Here is a 12,867-nt window from a genome sequence, read left to right as displayed (position 1 = left end):
GGCAGGGGCTGCGGGGGAGCCCCCCGGGCCCGCGGCCCGCCGACGGTAGATGGCAGCAGACGGCGGGGAATGGGCGATCCCGCAGCGCGGCGGCGGCGGCGGCACCGGGGGGGAGCCGCGGAGGGGGGGGGGCCCTGCCCGCCCTTTCTGCCCTTCTTATTCCCTTCTCCTAAACAAACCAGCGGCGATGCCGGGCAGGAGACCGGCCGGGAGCAGTTCAGACCCCCCCGGTAACCATCAGACCCCCCCTCCCCAACCAGCACACGCGGAGGTTTCTCGGTCGCCCCGTCCCGCCCGCACCGAGGTGCGGGGTTGCCACAAGTGGTTGCCCGGCATAAAAAACCGGCATAAAAGCATTTTGGAGCGAGGTTTACAAATTAAATTATTGATTTCTAATCCCCCCTCTCCCTCCCCTTACGAATAGGAAAGAGAAAAACCCGAGCGAGGCGAGATCGGAGGGGAAAAGGGAGAACGGGCGGCTGAACCCGCGTTCATATTTTTTTTTTTTCCGCCCCGTGATTGATGAAAAATGTAACAGGTTCGGGAAGAAATGGCTTTTAAAAATGTCTTTCTGTTTATTACTTCCACGGCTCGCGATCATTTACTCTTGTCCGCACGATATTCGGGCGCAGTCAGTTTAGATGAGATAAATCGTCACGTCATAAAATGGTTTATGCTTAAGTAATGAATCTCCTCTTGCTCAATCTCGCTACACATGCACAGGCTCTTACATTATCTTATTTAAAAATCACCTCGTAACGGTAGCAATTAGTTCTACATTTCAAAATATACTGAAATATTGCGAAAGGAAAAAAAAAAAGACATTTAAAATGACGGGCATCTCCGGAATAATATTTTCCCTGAGGAAGGCAAACGTTAAGGTATCGGGCAGGAAAGGAGAGGGAGATTTGCACATAACCCGGTGTGGAAAAGCCCCGACACAGCGCGGGGTTGAAACCCAAGCCGGTATTCCGGTCGGGAAAGCCGTAAAGCCCCTTAACACTGCAGAACGCAATTAAATTCGAGGAGGTTTTATTGCATCGCAACGTCAGCTTCATTTGGGAGTTAAAAAAAGAAATTACAATGAGAGCGCTGCGCTCTGGGTTGGTTTCATTCTTCTTATTATTTTTTTCTCTTTTTATTTTTTTTTAATTCCCTCTTTTCTTTTTTCTTTTTTTTTTTTTTTTTTTTTTTTTTTTTTCACCAACTAATTTCCAGAACCTTAATTCCGAGGACTGCCGCGAACTGCCCTCGCCGAAGAAACCACCCACATAATAATGACCCTGGAGAGCAACGCAAAACCCAACTGGCTTCCACACAAACTTCGCCAAATTACTGGGCTCGCCTCAAGACAGGCAAACTGGCAAGAGATTCTGCGAGGGGGAACAAAATAAAACGCGACAACTGCCCACAAAGGGTTTGGTATTTTTTTAAAGGCGCTCTCTAAAAGCCTCCGTCACCAAGCTCCTGCAAAGCCCTTCATTGCAAGTCTACTGTCTCCAGGTGACCTTACAGGCTTCGTTTTTATCCTCCCCAGACCGTTATTTCATTCTTCTCTCTCTTTCTTATTTCCCTTCTTATATTTTCCCCCTCTGCTTCCGTCTCTTTTCCTTTTTTTCTCGTATTTTCCTATTTTCTTTCGCTGTTTCTTTCTCTCCGTTTCTTCCTCTCCCCTTTCTCCCATTCTCCTCTCTCTCTCCCTTCCCTCTTTCCCTCACCTTTGCGTTACACATTTGCGGGGGAAAATAGCACTGAAACAGATTTCCACCAGCCCAGATTTCTTCCAGTGCCTCCCTTCTCCATCACCCCACCCTTTTCTTTCTCCCCCCCCTCCCTCCCCGGGCAGAAGGAGATGGGGAAGGAACCAGAAAAGGCATCTTGACAAACGCGTTTTCTCGAAGGAAAAAGAAAAAAATTAAACGAAGAGAAACGTACGATTCCCTTACCTTTTGACGTCCCATTTCTGTGGCATAAGGTAAAATATTTAGGGAGGGAGAGACAGCGTTTGCTTATCTGTTAGCTGACAAATATTGTCCCAACCTGAGAGCCGTCGGTCGCCTCTCTGACTTGTGAGAGCTTCTTGCATTTCTGTCATTTGCATAGAAAATGGAGTAACTTCCCTCTTTGAAAAATGATCGCCTCCACTCCGGCCAGAATCTCCTCTGCCCTTCCATTATTACTGAGATTCCAAAGCAGCAGGCGAATTAACGGAGGAAATTTTTTTTTTCTCTTTAAAAAAATTAACGATAATAATAATAATAATAATAATTAAAAAAAAATCCTATATAACTGTTCAGCTAGGCGTGTGTGTGCGCGGAGGGTGGGTGTCTCGGCGTGCGTGTGGATGTGTGTTCAGGCGGCCCCCCCTCCCCTCTCTCCCCTGTTTTAGCCCTATCGAGCTTATACACAAAAGTAAAAAAATGTAAAGAGGCGAGAGCCCTATAGAGGACACTGATCCGACCCAAGGTGCAGCGGACAGAAGAATGGTGCAATATAACCACATGGGAAATAATAAAAAGTTCATGTTCACGGTTAGCAGTCCACATGACCGGCTCTGGCCAATCCCAGAACCCAGCCACTCATAAAGTTCTATCACAAAGTTGTAAATTTTCATAAAACAACAAGGAATTTATTGCATTTCTTCATGACCGGTTTAACAGCAGTCTTTTTCTTAGCCGCCATCTTCTTTTTTTTTTTTTTTTTTTTAAACACGAAAATAAAGGAATAGGAAAAGGGGTTCGGGGATTTTTTTTTTACCACCCCCCCCCCATTCCTTGGTTGGATGCGGGGTCGGGGGGGGGACAAGGAGCGTTGGAGAGAAATAATCGAATATCTCCTCTCTCTATGAACAATAAGAGCCCCCCCAGAATAAAGAGCTGGAGGTTCGGGTTGGCTTTTAATCGGGGAGAGCACAGTAAAACAGTGGGGTTCGCCGCGGTTTTGGATGGCTCTCCCCTTTTCTTTTCCACGCCGTTGGGATCCTTTCTGTTGAAAGGGGCAATTAGGGGGTTTCGGGGAGGGGGGAAGAGGGAAATAAAGGCAATAAACGCGTGGTTGGGGTGCCCATGCCCCGGGCAGAGCGGGGCCGGGGGGGTTCGTGCCCGCGGGGCTCCCCACGGTCAAAACCCCCCCCCGGGGACCCCGCCCGGGTCCCCCCGCGACAGCTCGGGGCGGGGGGCGGGGGGGGCCCCGCCAAGGTGGGTCACCCCACCCATACACCCCCGCCCTGCCTTTATCCCACCGCAGCGCCGCCACCACCCGCTTCGCCTTTTTTCCTTGGAATTCTCCCCCAATTCCTGCTCGCCCCCCAACCGCGGAGGTCCAGGAGCGGGAGGGGGGGGCCGGGAAATTTCTGGAATCGCTTCTATTCCCCCCCCCTCCTCCTCCTCCTCCTCCTCCTCCTCCTCGCCGCGCACCCAGCGCTCCCTCCAAGTGCCTGCACCAAGGGGGAAAAAACACACAAAAAAGGAATATTTCCCTCATTTTCCCTTCGAGCGGGAATTTCGGGGCGCCAAAAAAGAAAAGCCCCGAGAGCCGCTGCCCTTGACTAACGGGGCTTCCCGTAATCGGGAAATGCGGCACGCGCGGGGGCTTTGACGTGGCACCTTCATTTTGGGGGAAAAACCTGCCCGAGGACGCGCCTTCACTCGGGGCGTGAAGTCACCGGGGCCGGTGGGTGGCGAAAAAGCAGAGAGGGAAGGAGGGAAGGGGGGAAGGAGGGAAGGGGGAAGGTGGGGAGCTGCCACCGCCAAGTCCTTCCAGAGCCGGCCGCTGTTTTTTTTGTTCCCCCCCCTTCCCTGGGCATCTTTTTTTTTTACGGAGTAAATTCCGTGGAGCCTCCGCGGGAGGATCCGCGTCTTTGCTGCGCTGTAAATAAACAGCGGTGGGAGGGGGGTGAAGGAGGCGGACGATGCTTAAATTTACTCGCCTTTTGTTTGGCGTTGTTGATTTTTTTTTTTTTTACGCCCCCCCGCCCCCTCTCCCCCCGCGTTTAATTGCTTTAATTTATTTTATGCGCGCTTTGATGCTAAACATTATTTGGCGCTAATGAAAAGAGTCGCGGTCCCGCAGTAAAGCCGCTGAAGGGAGGAGGGAGAATCTTAAAAAAAAAAAGAAAAGAAAAGAAAAAGAAAATTACCGAAGGCACGGTAAAACAGGTTTTCTGTAAATTAGTTACGAGAAGAAGAGAATTAAAACAAGGAGCGGAAAGGCAATTTGGGCTGATTCCGGGCTCTTTACCTTCCTCCTTTTTCCTCTTACCTTTCTCGGTAGCAGCACCAGCGCAATCACAGAGGGAGGGACAGAAAAGAGACCAGCCCGCATTTCGAGAGCCCCGAATATCGGTTATTTCTCGGTATTTTCGCCAAATCTACGGGAAAAAAACTCAAATATTTTGAACGGGTTGTCCGTCTCAAAGAAAAGGATTGAAGTTTAGGGGCTAGATGGGGGTAAAAGGATGTTTTATCCCATTTATTTTGCACGGGAAAAAAAAAAAGGTACTTCAACCCCCCGTGTGTTATCTTTAATAAGAAAAGGGGAACGCACCCAAAGCCTCGGTGGATTACTGGAGATTTCCGTTTTATTTCGAAGAATGATAATCACAGACAAGGAAAATAATAATAATAATAATAATAATAATAAAAAAGCAACGCGTCGCCATTAAATAATTTGCTACTTTGATATACAACATTTTACGTAGCACGATATTAATTCCTCTTCTTTTTCCTTTTCTTATCTTTCTTTTTTTTTTTTCCTCCCCCCCCCCAAGAGACTTGAACAACGAAGGAACCCAGGTAAAAATATACACAGACAAAAGAGCATAGCAAGGAGAAAAGAACCACAGAGGTTACAGGGAGAAGGGATGATAATAATCCATATTCTGTACAGGACTATATAGGCTAAGTGTGATTTGCATTCAGGCTTTCAGGTCACATTTTCTAAATCAAAAAGGTGCTAAAACACGACCACGTTACTTCTTTACCAAAAAAAGTACACAGCGAAGTACAAACGGAGATTTACAAATTACCGGTACTAGAGGAAGGCTCACATAGAAAAATGGGTCTATTCTGACTCTAAAGCCACATTTAATAGGTAGATATTCTATTGTACAAAATAAAAAAAAAAAAGGACTTTAATATAGGTAGTATTTTTTTTCAGTGTCAGGAAACACGACGTATCACTCCTAAGGTTTTGAATTCTTTATGCACTTAGCATTTCTCTATTTTTATACATAGTCTTTTTTTTTTTTTCCCCCGTGCGTTTCTCCCCTCTCTTCTTCCCGCCTGGGATTCCATCCACGTTTCCCGCATCCACCTCTCTCGCCCCTCTCATTCCTCCTCGTCGTCCTCCGCGTCTGGTTTTTCCTGGCCGCCGGAGCCGGAGCAGGCGGTTTTATTCTCTTTTTTCCACTTCATGCGCCTGTTCTGGAACCAGATTTTGATCTGTCTCTCGGTGAGACACAGCGCGTGGGCGATCTCGATGCGTCTCCTCCTGGTCAGGTAGCGGTTGTAGTGGAACTCCTTCTCCAGCTCCAGGGTCTGGTACCTGGTGTAGGTCTGGCGGCCGCGTTTTCTGTCCGTGCCTGGGAAATAAAGGCAGATTCGGGTCAGCCGGGGGGTCGGGGAGATGTTTTTGGGGCTGCTGGGTCCCTTTGCTCTCCCGCTTTCGTCCCTGGGTGCAGCCTGGCACCGACCCAGCCCCTGCGGTGCCACGAGGGGCAAAATCCTCGGAGGAGCTGCACGACCTGGGCCAGCCCTTCTTTTTTATTTGAAACATCAACTCCCGCTGCTCGAGGCTTTCCCAGCTCACCTTCTGTGTCCTCGGCCCCCCAAACCACCCCAGCTTTAACTTCCTTTCATCCTGGGAAAGCGTGCAGGGCTTTTTTTATACGTGTGCCCGTGCATGTCTCCGAGCGAACAACAAAGTTCAGAAAGTTTCCTGCCCTCCTGTCCCCGGTCAGACTCTGAGTTCCTGCTTTGATTTCAGTTTAGACACCAGAAAATCGGGATGCTTGGCGAACAAATAGAGAAATACAGTGGAGCAGAGCGACAGAGACATCTGCTACCTACCCCAATCCAACTGTTTGTCCTCTCTTAAAGCTGTCATCAGGATGCCTGCTTGGAAGGTGTGTGATGGTCTTAATCATTTCAGGGGATGTTTTGGGCCCAGGGGTGACTTCTGGGGCTCTCAGAGAGGCTTCTCCCGCCCAGGCTGCCCTTTTTGGGGGGTGTGCAGACGAGAAGTGACTCAACACTCCCCCCAGGCCCCCCAGCACCCTCCAGCCGCCTGCGAGCGGGGTTTGGAAAGGGCCCAGCTCCTGATTCTCCCCTCCACCCGACATTTCCTGGAGTCTGATTGGAAATTATTCTACAATATGGTGTTTGTGATCCTGGCTCTGTGTTCCGTGTAAATGTTGTGTATGTCTGCAGCAGAACATGTTCTTTCCCAGGGCGGTGGGGATGGTGAGCAACCCTCGGCCTCTCCTCCGCACATTCCACCGGACTCCTTCTTCTCCCCTCTTTCCCCCCCACCCCAACCCTCTTTCTTTTTAAAAGAAGAAAAGATCCAGTCATTAAAAGGAGAGGGAAAAAAAAAAAAAAAGGCAAAATAGCCAGGGTAGCTGTAAAGTAAAAATGTGCAGGTCGTGGAATGCGGGTTGTAAAATCCGCTGAGGGAAGAGCCATAAACTGCTGCTGAATAGGGATGACAACTCTATCTCTGCTCGCTGATGAAATTCCACAAGCGGGATCGCACAGTGGGCATGGAGGAGCCCTGGGAAAGGGGGATGGGAGGGGGGACCCCGCTTTTACGACCCAGGTCGGGTTTTTCTGGTTTTAGGCTCGGCAGATCCCGGAGCATCCAGGGCTTTTCCGAGCATTCGCCCCCTTTCCAAACCATCTCCAGGGTTGATCCTCGCAGCGTCACGGACTAAAAGAGGGGTGAGCAGGGGGGGCTTCTTAAATCTAAAGTCAGATAAAAGCAGAGGTGAAGTGTTTACGACCAGAAATATTTGGTCTTTGATAAATCAACTGTAAAAGAGGATGAATTATGGAGCAGGTAATGGAAAGAACTGACCACCAAATAAGTGTGAGGGTAACTCCTGCCTTTAGAAGCAGCTCCACATTGGCTGCTCGGCTGTTTTCTTTCGCCTCTGCCTCCCAGGGAGGCTGGCCCGCACCCCTAAGAAGGCCTTTGCCGAATTTTTTTTGGCGGTGGAGAGCGTCTCGCTCGCAGGGGATGATGCTCTCAAGTCGCAATCCGGCGGCTGGAAAATGAGCTGCTGCCTTCTCCCCCTCTCCCAGCCGGGACAGCATCGCCTTTCTCCCCCCCCCTTCTGAGGATCTCACGAGTGTAAACAGCACCACGCGTGTGCTCGGACACGGCCCTGGCTCTTCCCAGGGGGATAAACGTGTCCCGAAGCTCCGGCCCGGCCCCGGAGCGCCCAGTGCAGGAGGGCCCGGGGGGAACCGGGACGCCCCGGGCCCGCTCCCGGCCAGGGAAATGGATATTTATTGAATGTTAATTGACATTAATACCCTCAGACGGAGCGCGTCGGTGACTGAAGGCGGAGGGTTTGAGACCCGTGTGCGGGGGCAGTGTGACCCGGCGTGGGCCGGCCCCGGGGACCCTCCAGCCCCCCCAGCAGGGCCACGCCGAGCACCCCAAGGTCCCCAAAAGTGCCCTCCGCAACGTGTGATGTTCTGGGGACACAGCCAAACGTGCCTCCCCCCCCCTTATCCATCCCTCCATCCCTCCCTCCATCCATCCGGATTCCGGCCGGAGCGTCACCGATCCGGGAGCGGAGCTCTGAGCTGAGGAGGGGCCGATGTGCTGCTGGTCCTGAGGGCTGCGCTCAGTCCCCGTGGTTGGGACGCTGCGAGGGGCCGGCAGGCGAAGGTTTCGCCATCTCACAGAAAACAAACCGAGCCTGCAAGCGCTTCCCATAAACAGTTCCCCTCAGAACCCGCGTCTCTACCTACACGGGGGCAGCACAACCTCCATCCTGTAAACACCGGAGGAGAAGGGGCTGGCCATTATTTCTGCCGCTCCGTCTGTCCCCTCCAAGACAAACTGCCTTTTGCACGGCACATACACGGCCCCGGCAACACCAATAAATATTTAAAGCCAAAAGGATGGCTTTCTGGAGGGGGGGTGGCGGTGGAGGGGGGGTGGTGTAGTCGCTTCTCTGCCTCTCTCTCTTTTGAAGAAGCGTTTTCAGTGAAACGTCATGAAAGGAGTTGGGGACAATTCCCCCCTCCCCCTCCGCCCCCCCCCGCGCACGCCATGGAATAATTTACACTCCCCCCACCCCCTAACCCCCCTTCCCGACCCCGCGCTCCTTTCCTTTCGGGAGGCCGGGGCTTACCTGTGCTCCTCATCCAGGGGTAGATGCGGAAGTTGCTGCTGTCGCTCTGCAAATCTGAGTCCCTCTGGTCCGTTTTGCTGCAGTTCTGCTTGGAGGCGTCTCCGGGGCACATCATGGAGAGGTTTTGCTCGAAAGGGGAACAGTGCATGTTGAAGGAGCCGGGCTCCAGGCCGTACCCCGAGGAGTACATGCCGGGGGGCTGGGGGTGCACGGCGCTGCCGCTGGAGTAGAGCCCGGGCATGGAGGCGGCGAAGGGAGGCGTGGATCCGGCCCCATACCCCGCTCGCTGGGTGTTGGAGGCGAAAGCGCAAGAAGTTTGCTCGGGGAAGACTCCGGATGGGAAAACCGAACTTGCGGCTTGATATTTAGAAAATAAAGCATTCGCATAATACAATGAACTCATAATTTGGCCGGGTGATTTGTAGGTCGGGACGTTTTAGTGTCGGTTTTACGAGGTACCGTGATATATTACGGAATTAGAGTCCAGATTTACACCAAAAAGGAGCCTTTTTCCTCCCGGCCCTTGTGACGCGCGGGCACGTGGCTGCTGCGGCGCCAATCGCCGCCCGCCCCCTCCTCGGGGGCACGAGACTGTGCGGCTGGATTTATAAAATATGATAAATAATTGATGCGATATAAAACCCTCCAAGATCTATGCTGGAAGGGGTGAAATTGTGCTGGAGTCGATAAGCAACCTGTAATCAGTTTTCAGCTCAGACCGAGGGGGAGAAAGAGAGAGGAAAAAAAGGGGAGGGGGGTAAAAAAAGCACGTTGCTGATAAAACAGCGACTCCCTCTCGGTCTCTCTCTGCTGGAGGAAAAGGAAGGGAGCTCTATTTATCCCTTTATTGATCCCGTCTAAAATTCCCTCCTTCCCACCATTTCCTCGGCTCCGAGCTACTTTTTCACGAGACTGTCCATAATCCCCTTCTCTCCCCCCTTGACCCTCGCTCCCCCCCCAAAAAAAAAAAAAAAAAAGACAAATGTCTCATTGATACCTAATAGTTTCAGGCTTCTGTTCCCCCCTCCCCAAATGCCATTCAGCTCTATATCTAATTTATTCCAGTGCCACAGGCTTTGAGCCCCGTATTGAGCTGGCATTTGCTTTTCTTGTGGCGAAAAATAAAGAGTGCCCAGCTCCCTTGTTTGGCGTGTCAGCGGTTCTGCGGGACTCAATTACAGGCAGGAGTCAAACCTTCCCAGCTGGCTGATTTGCTTTCTGCTGGAGAAGCAGAGAGACCTTCCAAAATGGGATCTGCCGCGGGTTTGTTGTGTTTTGTTGTTTGGTTTTTTTCTTTAAAGGGGAGGGGGATGTGCAGAAAGAAAAGGTTTCCAGGCAGGAAAAGCAGACAATGGTGGATGTGCATCTGGGGGTTGCGCCGGTTCTCCTTTCCCAAGGTTATGTGCATCCCCGCGCTCCTCTCCGGCCGAGAGGCGAGGGAGCAGAGAACGGCTCAGCTGCGCCACTGACAATGTGGGGTTTTTTACGGCGAGATGAGTGGGAGGAAAGGAAAGGAAAGGGGACCCAGAGCTGGGCTGCGTCTGGCGGGGGCAGCAGGGAGGGCCCGGAGAGTCGGGGAAAGGAGGGAAGGGAAAGGGGAAAAGAAGGAAAACCAAAACCACAAAGCAAAGCGAGCCACGTTACCTCTCGAGGAAGGATTTCCACCCAGCCTGCCGAGCTGTCAGCAGCCGGGAACTGTTGGCAACAACAGCAGGAGCAGAAGCCATGGCAGTCGCCCCGGCCCCCTCCTCCCCTCGCCCGCGGCTCGCAGGCAGCAGCTCCCCGGGCCCAGCCCCGGCTCCGCCGGGCCCGCAGCCCCCCGGCCCGCCGGCAGCTCTCCGGGCAAAGGAGGTCTTTGATGGCCACGGCCGCGGCTCCGACACAATTGACTTTTATTTCCTTTCTATCGAAGTGGTCCTGGAGGAAACGGAGCGGGGTAAAAGAATGATGTCACGGAATTCTCGCTTGTAAACTTTATTGTAACTTTCTTCCGCCGCTTCCAGGTTTAGACAATAGAACAAAGTGATGAAAGAACAACAAAATATATCATTAGTTCCCCCAATAAAGTAATTCACGTATACAGTATACATTCTTTTTCACAGTTAACCTAAAGATCACTTTACAACTTGCTTCACTGTGCGCATGCTAACTAAAGGAGAGAAAAACGCTTTTTTTTTCTGGTATTTTTTTTCTTTTTTTTTTTCCCTTTTTTGGAAGAGACATTTAAAAATTGGGGAAAAAAAGAAAAAAAAAAAAAAAGACCGAACCAAGGAAAAGAACAGCAGGGAAAGCAAAGAGAGGAAGAGAGAGAGAAAGAGAGAGATAACTAGAGCATAAATAGGCAGTTTCATGTTGTTGGGATGTTTGTTTCAGTAGCTACCTCCGGCACATACAGATAAACCACAACCAAAAAGGTGGAAAAGGAAAAGAAAAATCAAATTTCAAAAAAAAAAAAAAAGTGCACGAACGTAATTTCACGTAACTCCTCTAGCATTGAAAGCTACGTTAACCAACCCACCCCCCAGGAAAGAAGAGAGAGAGACAGAGAGAAGGACAGAGAGAGAGAGAGAGAAGATTTCACAGTCATGTTTTACATAAGCTATTGCGTTACACTACCACTAGTTAATAACTGGCAAAAGGCAGGAGAGAGCTCCCGATCACTTTTGCATACTGTTCATTGTATCAAAGGATAATCAGGAAAGTGGTGCTTACAGCTATATTGTTTTACAGCAATAAAAGGGTTTTTTTTTCCTTTCTCTTTTCTATGCATTGTTGTTTTTTTTTCCCCACCCCTCCCTTACATTAACTGCCATTAACGTGGGGCTCGGGGGCTCTGCCACCCCAGCAGCGCTTGCCTTTCAGTCCTTAAAAATCCTTTTATTTCTTGTCCGCCTTCTGTGCTTCCCCTTCCTCGTCCACCTCCTGGGCTCTTTCCATTTTCTGTTTTTCCAGTTCTTCCTGCTCGCATTTGCTGCTGGGAAACTTGTCTTTGTTGTTTTCCTTTTTCCATTTCATCCTCCTGTTCTGGAACCAGATTTTGACCTGCCTTTCTGTCAATCCCAGGGCATGCGAGACCTCGATCCTCCGTTTGCGGGTCAGGTAGGGATTAAATAGAAATTCCTTCTCCAGTTCCAGCGTCTGGTAGCGGCTGTAGGTTTGCCTCCCCCTCCTCCGTCCAGCGGCTGCTGGGGGATTGCAAAGGTTGGGTGGGAGAGGGGAAGGAGAGAGAAGGAGGTTGAGAGATACATAAACCAGGCTCGGGAAAAGGCACACTCGGGCTCCCACCCGCTCCCACACACTCACACACGCGGGCGGGGAGGGGGAAGGAAGAAAGGACTCGCAGGAGCAAAGGCAGGAAGCAAAGAGGGGCGAGGGAAAGGCTCCAGGAGAATATTTTCAAAGGGGTGATGGTGGCGGAGAAAGGGAGGGGAGGGGGGGTCACCCACCAGCCCACCCCGAGCAGGCTGCACTTGCACACTGATTATCACCCCGAGCACCACCACCACAACACGCTCCGGCACTTCGGGACCCCCGCGAAAGAGAAAAAAACCCACCCCAACAGACCCGAAATAGAACGAAAATAAATAAATAGCCGCGGCCCCGGGAGAACCGGCAGCACCGGCGAGATCCCAAATCAAACGCAAAACAAAAATGAAGGGGCTTTTTAAGGCTATAAAAGTGCCATAAACTTTAAGGACGCTTCCTTCCACAGAAAGCCCGGCTCGCTCAGCCCCCAGAAGAAAAGGTCTCCTTCAGGGTAATTAAACTATAAAGCAATTTACAAGTGCAAAAGTTTACCCCCATAAAGCAGTAAAATACAGTCAGCGGGGAAAGAAAAAGGCAGCGAAAGAAAAGCGAGCGACCGAGAGGGGCAAGAAAGAAAAGCGAGAGGGCGACTTTGTGGGCTCAGGAAATGCCTCCTCGCCGTCCTTTTCCATCTCGCCTCACCTTGCGGTCGCATCCAAGGGAAAAGCTGGGTCGGAGAAGGGCTTTGCTCGGAGCTCTCCGCCTCCTCCCCGAGGCCGCTGGCCGCGAGCTTGCAGTCCGTGTACTGCACCAAGTCCGACTCCTGGGCGCTGAAGAGGCTCTGCCTTTGCAAGGGGTCGTAGCCATAGAAGTTGCCGGGGTCCCCATGGCACGCCACGGCGCAGGGATTCTGTTGGTAAGGGGAGCTGGAGAGCGAGGACGCTCCGTGGTAGAACTCCTGGATTTGGGTGGGGTGCTGGAAGGTGCCCCCCGTGCTGGGGCCGTACACCACGGTGGGTCTGCCCCCGAGATCCTGAGCGAACCCACAGTCATAGTAGTTGGGGCGCAGGGAGTCCCCGGTTTTGTACTTGGAGAAGAGTGAGTTGACGAAATAAGAGCTCATTTTAATTTAAATAAGAGACGGTCGGGTTTGGAGGAGGAAGGAAGAAAAAATATTTATATAAAAAAAAAAAAAGGGAAAAAAAAAAAGGGAAAAAAAAAAAACCCACCAAAACAACAAAAAGAGAAGCCAACCA

At 51.2% G+C, this 12,867-nt stretch overlaps 2 protein-coding genes across 4 annotated transcripts; both read right to left on the bottom strand.

The window, feature by feature from the left end:
* Positions 1-4,748: 4,748 nt before the first annotated feature.
* HOXB7 (homeobox B7) lies at positions 4,749-10,081 on the bottom strand. 2 transcript variants are annotated; one of them, XM_017837103.1, is made up of 3 exons: positions 10,010-10,081; positions 8,366-8,722; positions 4,749-5,581 (listed from the first exon to the last, which is right to left on the bottom strand). In XM_017837103.1, exons 2-3 carry the CDS (start codon positions 8,604-8,606, stop codon positions 5,328-5,330), a joined length of 495 nt encoding a protein of 164 aa, XP_017692592.1. In that variant the 5' UTR covers positions 8,607-8,722; positions 10,010-10,081; the 3' UTR covers positions 4,749-5,327. The 2 variants fall into 2 exon arrangements, with proteins under 2 accessions (XP_017692592.1, XP_017692591.1); XM_017837102.1 differs by lacking the exon at positions 10,010-10,081 and having other exon boundaries at positions 8,366-8,870.
* A 537-nt stretch (positions 10,082-10,618) lies between these two features.
* Positions 10,619-12,778, bottom strand: HOXB8 (homeobox B8). 2 transcript variants are annotated; one of them, XM_017837100.1, is made up of 2 exons: positions 12,314-12,778; positions 10,619-11,550 (listed from the first exon to the last, which is right to left on the bottom strand). In XM_017837100.1, exons 1-2 carry the CDS (start codon positions 12,732-12,734, stop codon positions 11,243-11,245), a joined length of 729 nt encoding a protein of 242 aa, XP_017692589.1. In that variant the 5' UTR covers positions 12,735-12,778; the 3' UTR covers positions 10,619-11,242. The 2 variants fall into 2 exon arrangements, with proteins under 2 accessions (XP_017692589.1, XP_017692590.1); XM_017837101.1 differs by having other exon boundaries at positions 10,619-11,547.
* Between the last annotated feature and the right edge of the window lie 89 nt (positions 12,779-12,867).

The sequence above is a fragment of the Lepidothrix coronata genome, unplaced genomic scaffold, assembly GCF_001604755.1.
Source record: "Lepidothrix coronata isolate B3197 unplaced genomic scaffold, Lepidothrix_coronata-1.0 Scaffold291, whole genome shotgun sequence".
Taxonomy (NCBI): domain Eukaryota; kingdom Metazoa; phylum Chordata; class Aves; order Passeriformes; family Pipridae; genus Lepidothrix; species Lepidothrix coronata.
This window is presented reverse-complemented; position numbering and strand designations above follow the sequence as displayed.